This window comes from Eurytemora carolleeae, unplaced genomic scaffold, assembly GCF_000591075.1.
Source record: "Eurytemora carolleeae unplaced genomic scaffold, Eaff_2.0 scaffold18, whole genome shotgun sequence".
Lineage (NCBI taxonomy): Eukaryota > Metazoa > Arthropoda > Copepoda > Calanoida > Temoridae > Eurytemora > Eurytemora carolleeae.
This window is the reverse complement of record NW_019396537.1, coordinates 629,433-637,313: the sequence shown is the minus strand read 5'-3', so window position 1 is coordinate 637,313 and position 7,881 is coordinate 629,433. Positions and strand designations below refer to the sequence as shown.

Below are 7,881 nucleotides of genomic sequence, written 5' to 3'. Positions count from 1 at the left end.
GTGAGTAGATAGATAGATGGATAGATGAAAATGATTGATTGATCGCTTGATTGATTGATTGATTGATTGGTTGATTTTTAGGATGATGCTGCTGCAGCGGATAAATTTAAAGACTCGGTGTTATCCAACATCAGTACTTCAACAACAGTAAACAAGGTTTATTTAGTAATATATATATATGTATGTATGTATCTCTAACTATCGAATCTATATTTTTACTAAAAAATCGTCCTAATAAGAATTTTTATTTCTAAGGTATACCTAAATAAATTCAGGGGTGTATATTTTCTGGGGGCAAAATATTAATTGCTAAATCGGGGAAAATAAATGAGTTTTAGGGAAACTATTTAAATTTTCGGGTGAGAAGTATTAACTAGGATGAAAACTTGTCTCTCGATGTCCTATTTTGATGATACTATATTCTTAAATATTTCCATATTCTGGTTCAAAACTAATTTCTAACTTGTTACTTCATGACCTAAACTTAGAGCTCCGGTAGGAACATAGGCGAGGATATATGCTGGTCTTTAAATATATATTATGGTATTGCGTGGATTGTACGTAGAGTTTGGAGCGTGAATTTTAGGTTGAGTTTGGAGCGTGGATTGAAGGTTAAGTTTGGAGCGTGGATTTTAGGTTGAGTTTAGAGCGTTGATTGTAGGTTGAGTTTGGAGCGTGGAGAGTAGGTTGAGTTTAGAGCGTGGATTGTAGGTTGAGTTTGGAGCGTGGAGAGTAGGTTGAGTTTAGAGCGTGGATTGTAGGTTGAGTTTGGAGCGTGGATAGCCATGTGTCCCTGAAATTTGATTCGATCTGATTTATTTGAGTAATGAGCAACCTAGCGACAAATATAACATTATTTAATTCTTTTGGTCGAATTTATTTTAAATCTTTTGGTTTTATTGTTTCCTTCCATTTGCAGAGGACGACAAGTTTTAAGATATTTGGAATAATTTGTGATATTTGAATATTCTGCAGGTTCTAGAAGCTTCTCATAAGAGAATGGTCGACTCTGTTACAAGGGTGGCTAAAAAGCAGTTTAAGGTAAACTATAGTTTATACCTAACTCCAACTGAACTTTAATAAATAAATAAAAATGAAAAAGAAAAAATGAAACTACAAGTAACATTAAATGCCTGCAATCATCTTTTAACGCTGTATTTCCCTGGAGAATGAGGTTTTTTACCTGGTTATAATAAACATGAACAACAGCTGGATCAAAAAGCTGCATCATCAATCCACGATATAACTTTTCAGACAAATTTTACATCTCTGTATGGAACACAATTAGTAACATCTTTTATACTTAATTTAAAATTTATGGCCCAAGATACCAAATTAAAGAAAAGTAAAAGATTGATTGATTGATTGATTGATTGATTGATTGGTTGATTTTTAGGATGATGCTGCTGCAGCGGATAAATTTAAAGACTCGGTGTTATCCAACATCAGTACTTCAACAACAGCAAACAAGGTTTATTTAGTTTAAAAGGGAGTGTCTGGCTTGACAAAGTAATTAAGCTGAGAATGCAGTATTGTAATGAAATATTTTTTTTAATCATTTGAGTACTAAATATGTTTGTACGGTGTATGTATTTTTATTCAGAAAGGGTGAAATTTCAATCATTAAAATTCTTCCATATTGTCTCACTCTATCTAACCTTGATTCAGGTTTAATATTCTATTTTGATACAGGTTCAATATTCAACCTTGATACAGGTTTGATATTCAACCCTGATCCAGGTTCAATATTCAACCCTGATACAGCTTTAATATTTAACCTTGCTATTACATGAATTGTGTAAAGGCTCTAGAAACCGCGGATTTGGTTGTTGAAGCAGTTGTTGAAAATATGGGACTCAAGCAGAAACTTTTCAGGTTTTAATCAAAAATATTTAAATATTCCTTTGAATTTTTTCTACTATTTTTAATGCAAATTCCCCTTAAATCTCTTCAAGTAGCGATTAAATGAATAAGAATNACATGGAGTTAATAACCTTTCGGTGAATTATTTAAGTCTCAATAGGCCTTATAGCATTGTCACTCAAAAATCAGGATTTTACGCTTTGCTAAACTTGTTAACTAAAATGTCCAAAGCTGAGCCGTCTTAAAAGATATTCAACACATTTTTTTTAGTGTGTAATTTTAACATCAAAGGATATCTTTTTATGAAAACCAGTTTGGCCAAGCAAGAGGAGTTGAGGAGAAAATTCTACCAGAAACAGTTTGTTAAAATTATTTTTATCTTTTCAACCTGCTGAAAACTATTAACTTACTGATATTAAGGGAGTATGACGCGATAGCTCCAGCTAAAACTATATTTGCATCCAACACTTCCTCTCTTCCCATTGCTGAGATTGCTTCTGCTACCAACCGTCTGGACAGGTATATAGACTACCAACCGTCTGGACAGGTATATAGACTACCAACCGTCTGGACAGGTATATATAGACTACCAACCGTTTAAACAGGTATACCAACCGTTTAAACAGGTATATAGATTAAAGCCTACCTGCTAAAGATTAGACTGGTATTAAGACTATCAATCGTTTAGATTGATATTTAGGCCACTCGTTAAGAGACTACCAACAATTTTGACAGGCTTAGACTACTATCCATTAAAAAGGGTGTATAGACTACCAACCGTTAAGACCGGTGTATAGACTACCAATCGTTCTAACATGTATATAGACTACTAGCTGAAGGGCCCGACGTTGCCTGTAGAAAAAAAGTTTCGAAAAAAAACCACTTTTCAGCCACCCTTGAGTGTCCCAACAAATTTCAGCCCAACCGGTCCAGCCGTTTCTGGCTATAGGCAGCATATATATATATATATAATATGAATGTCTTGTTTTATAATATAGACATTAGACAATACATATCGTTTAAAGTATTATTTAGACTACAAACCAGGTATTTGCACTCTGAGGCTTATACAGGGATTGGGGACTCAATCTTTTTAAATTTTATATTGATGGCCATAATGGAAAAAGAAATACAAAAAAAAAAATTCTTCACTCCCCTTAGTCCCCCTGTCCCCCTCTGTAATCTGTATGTACTATGTATACGCCCCTGTAAAGACTGTTAATCACTTCAAAGGTATTTATTCAAAAGTTTATATCTAAATTGATGAAAGAAAATATATTTCAGGTTCGGTGGTCTACATTTCTTCAACCCTGTACCTGTTATGAAACTTCTTGAAGTTATTAGGATAGTTCTTCATCAATCAATCAAATATCAATCGATCAATCATTCATCAAACCAATGAATTAATTAAATAATCCATAATTAAACCACTTTCATTCGAGTTTTTGTACTAATTTAAAAAGCAAGTAAAACTTATTGATTTTGATGATTAAAGGGAGTGTCTGGCTAGACAAGGTAGTTGAGAACACAGTATTGTAGAGAATGTTTTTAGGATTCATTTGAGAACTATGAGTCGTTTTTACGGTGCATATTTGTTCAGTAAAAGCGCATTCTGGAGGGATGATCACTTTTTTAAAATTATTCAAATACGACAATGAAAAATATTACAAAAATTCTACAGTGTTCTAATTTTATGTATTTTTTCATCATTAAATTTAATTACTTATTCTAAATGGCTGATATCTTTAAATTTTTCATATGACGTCTTTTCAATAAAAAAATTTCAGGAAATCTACAGAAAATGTTTGTGAACATTGAGACATTACAGAAACCAATAACTTGATAAGATGAACCTGTTTCTAAACATCTAATTAGTTCGCTGCAGAATAATTTTACAATTTTTCGCAGTCCTCATTGAATATTTATTTAAAAACCAATTCTCAAAAGTCAAAATCATCCCAAAATGAACAATCTATGAGAATTTTAAAGATTGAATTTGCGCTCTTGCTGAAAAATTATGCACCAATAACACATCTGATAGGACTCAAATAAATCCTAAATTCTCTTCAATACTGTGTTCTCAGCTTAACTATCTTGTCTGGTCAGACACTTCCTTTAAGAATCATTGTTGTATTTATTGATGACAAATTAGGATTCCTGAAACATCTGATGAAACCTTTAATTCAATGCTTGCTTGGGGGAAGGCAATGAAGAAGGTGAGTCTGCTCCAGTCCCTTTAAATGAGTTTCATTAGAAAACTGTTAACAGTCCCTTTAATCTTTTAAATTTTATGCCATTTTTTTCTTTCTTCTTTTTTTCTTTTTAATTTGGTTTTATTTGTTTAGGTGACTGTTGACTGTAAAGATACCCCCGGGTTTATCGTGAACCGTCTCCTAGTCCCCTACCTCATGGAGGCTATCAGAATGGTGGAAAGGGGAGATGCAAGTGTCAAGTAAACTCGAATTTTGTATTTTCATCTATCAACTTTCTAGATTAATTTTGGCCTTTAAATATTTCTTTTTCTTGATTTTATTATATACTGAAGAATTATGCTCAAATTGGTTGACATTGTTCACCATTTTTTACTTTTGTATTAAATTGATATGTTTTGCTTTAAATCGATTGAATTTTATTTAAATAGATTAAAATTATTTTAAATTGATTTAAATTTTTTTAAATTGATTTAAATTATTTTAAATTGTTTTAAATTGTTTTAAATTGATTCAAATTAATTCAAATTGAATTAAATTGAATTAAATTGATTTAAATTGATTTAAATTGATTTAAATTGATTTAAATTGATTTAAATTGATTTAAATTGTTTTAAATTGTTTTAAATTGATTTAAATTGATTTAAATTGATTTAAATTGTTTTAAATTGATTTAAATTGTTTTAAATTGATTTAAATTGTTTTAAATTAATTTAAATTGATTTAAATTGATTTAAATTGTTTTAAATTGATTTAAATTGATTTAAATTGTTATAAATTGATTTAAATTGTTTTAAATTGATTTAAATTGTTTTAAATTTTTTATATTGATTTAAATTGTTTTAAATTGTTTTAAATTGATTTAAATTGATTTAAATTATTTTAAATCGTTTTAAATTGATTTAAATTGTTTTAAATTGATTTAAATTGTTTTAATTTGTTTTTAATTGTTTTAAATTGATTTAAAATGTTTTAAATTGATTTAAATTGTTTTAAATTGATTTAAATTGATTTAAATTGATTTCAATCGATTTAAATTTAAACCTATTTAAGTTGATTAAAGTTGATTTAAATTGAATAAAATTGATCATGTTCTAATTGATTCAAGTAGATTTGAATTTAATTAAATTGATTTAAATTGAATTAAATTGATTTAAATTGAATTGAATTGATTTAAATTGAATTAAATTAATTTATATTGAATTAAATTGATTTAAATTGAATTAAATTGATTTAAATTGAATTAAATTGAGTTAATTTGAAATATTTGTTTTAATTGATTTGATTTGATTCGACCTTAGTTGATTTAATTTGATTTTAATTGATTTTAGTTGATTTTTGTTGATTTCATTGATTTCAGTTAATTTCAGATGATTTCAGTTGATTTCAATTTATTTTTTGTTTGCATTATTTTTATTGATTTAAATTAATCTGAATTGAATTGTTCTGATTCAAATTAATCTGAATTGATTTAAATTGATTTGAATTGATTTAAATTGATTTGAATTGATTTAAACTGATTTGAATTGATTTAAATTGATTTTAATTGATTTAAATTGATTAAAATGGATTTTTAATTGATTTGAATTGATTTGAATTGATTTAAATTGATTTTTGATTGATTTAAATTGATTTTTAATTGATTTTAAATTGATTTAAATTGAAAATATAATTCAGAGATGTAGACACTGCTATGAAGTTAGGAGCAGGTCATCCAATGGGACCTTTTGAGTTGGCAGATTATGTTGGACTTGGTAAATATTAACTATCAGATAGTGTTCACTCAACAGTACTATCTGTTCAATACAATTCTATTTCCCTTGAACAACAAAAAAAAATATGCATCAAAATAAAAAGTGCGCAGGGTGTTTAGTAAGATGAAAAGAATGTTTGAATAATTTTACAACTTAGCTAAAAATCCATTTCAAATTGATGCGGATCTGGATCCGGATCCTGGATTCACACTGGAAAAAATAGATCCGGATTCTGATCCAGGTCATGAACAATAAACAAACATCTCTTGAAGATTCTCCTTTTTTCTTAAACAAAGGAATTTTTTTTAAATCGTATTACCAAGGTGAAATGTTGGAAGTGCATCAGCCTTGCCACTGGGCTGCTATACAGTATGTTTCACTTTTATTCTATCCTATTATAAAGCTTGGTAACTAACCACCACTACCCTAGGATGATCATTTTAGGTATTATATCCAATAGTTCAAAGAAGGTTTTTTTGGGAGAATTTTTCTTGCCTGGTTCATTGGATCCATAATTTACCAGATTCTTAATTCAAAATAGAACTGGGATGTATATGTATAGCAGTAACCCGTCCATAGGCTGATGATGAAGGATTCTTCTAAGGCCTTCTACGAAAGTAGAACCTAACCATTACAAGATTTAAAAATAATTTTTCTTCCCTATTTTTGCTTATTTTTATGCAAAAACTTTATTAACCTTTTAGAGATAAGGACATTTTTAATAATCTCTCTTTTTTCAACAGTTTAGATTTTGGTTTTGAGAACCAAAGTTTTTTTTTGCAAATTTTGACCCTTAAATCCGGATCCGGGAAGCCAATAATCGCAGATCCAGCGCTGGTTCCGGATCCTAAGCACTGCTTAAATCGAATCCAATTTAGTAAACAGATATAAAGTGTTTTGTTTTTAGATACAAACAAGTTCATCATGGACGGGTGGAGTGAACGTTATCCTGATGAAACTCTGTTTAGGTCAGTTTAGCATATACTACAGTGACGAACCAGAAAACTCTAGAATAGGAAGACGACATAGAGCCATACTTAAGTGCATTGATGTTGTTACAAAGCAAATAGCTTTACTAGTTAGTTATTAAATAACTTATTTATTGGAATTGGTCTGTCTACAGTACACTGCGCAACTGCCGTGTCTTATGTTCTTTGGACTATTTAAAGTCATACAACTTGAGTCTAAAACCAAAAGTCGACTTTCTATTTCAGAGTTTTCTGGTTATCACTGTAGGTTTTTTATAGAACAGGACACTCATTTTAATAAATTGGACAGTTCACGTATAGATAGGACAAATGAAGTAGTTGGATTTATAGGACATTTTAAATTGTTGGATTTTTAGGACATTTCAAATAGTTTAGTTTAGAGGACATTTCAAATTAGTTTAGTTTAGAGGACATTTCACATAGTCTAGTTTAGAGGACANAGATGATATATCAAAGCAATGCAGGTATTAGGTAAAGTAAAGAGAGATGAAGGAAGCTAAAGTAAGCAGCATAATTGATCATAAAACTTCTTGCTTCAAATAATTTTAATTAGTTTTAGATTTATTTGTTTAGGACAAGTGAACTTTTAAACAAGATGGTTGCTGAGAATAAGTTGGGTCGAAAGAGTGGAGAAGGATTTCATAAATATTAAACCTCAACCTGAACCTGACTCAGGGTCCAACCTGAACCTAACTCAGTGTCCAACCTAAACCTGACTCAGGGTCCAACTTGAACCTGACTCAGGGTCCAACCTGAACCTGACTAAGAGTTCAACCTGAACTGAACTTAACTCAGAGTCCAACCTGAACCTGACTCAACGTCCAACATGAATCAATTGAAATGTACTGAGCTAAATTCATAATATGTGTACTTTGTAATATTTCATTTTGCGTCTACCTTCTTGATAGCACTATAATGGATAGAGAACTTTAAAAAACTCTACAGAGTACAAATTATGAATTGTACACGGTGCACTGTAGTGTACACTCTACACAGTGTACAGTGTACACACTGAGCATAGGTCTTTACATTTAGTACTTTAAAATAAATAAAATGAAACTAGAC

General features: G+C 29.9%; 1 protein-coding gene across 1 annotated transcript in view; it reads left to right on the top strand.

The window, feature by feature from the left end:
• LOC111705078 (hydroxyacyl-coenzyme A dehydrogenase, mitochondrial-like) overlaps positions 1 to 7,880 on the top strand; it is a 12,700-nt gene extending 4,820 nt beyond the window's left edge. Inside the window, 11 exon segments of the mRNA XM_023477513.1 lie at positions 113 to 117; positions 976 to 1,041; positions 1,397 to 1,471; positions 1,805 to 1,875; positions 2,284 to 2,382; positions 3,148 to 3,202; positions 4,011 to 4,079; positions 4,209 to 4,315; positions 5,751 to 5,827; positions 6,735 to 6,795; positions 7,390 to 7,880. Coding sequence (XP_023333281.1) covers positions 113 to 117; positions 976 to 1,041; positions 1,397 to 1,471; positions 1,805 to 1,875; positions 2,284 to 2,382; positions 3,148 to 3,202; positions 4,011 to 4,079; positions 4,209 to 4,315; positions 5,751 to 5,827; positions 6,735 to 6,795; positions 7,390 to 7,468 — 764 coding nt within the window. The 3' untranslated portion in view covers positions 7,469 to 7,880.
• Position 7,881: the final 1 nt, after the last annotated feature.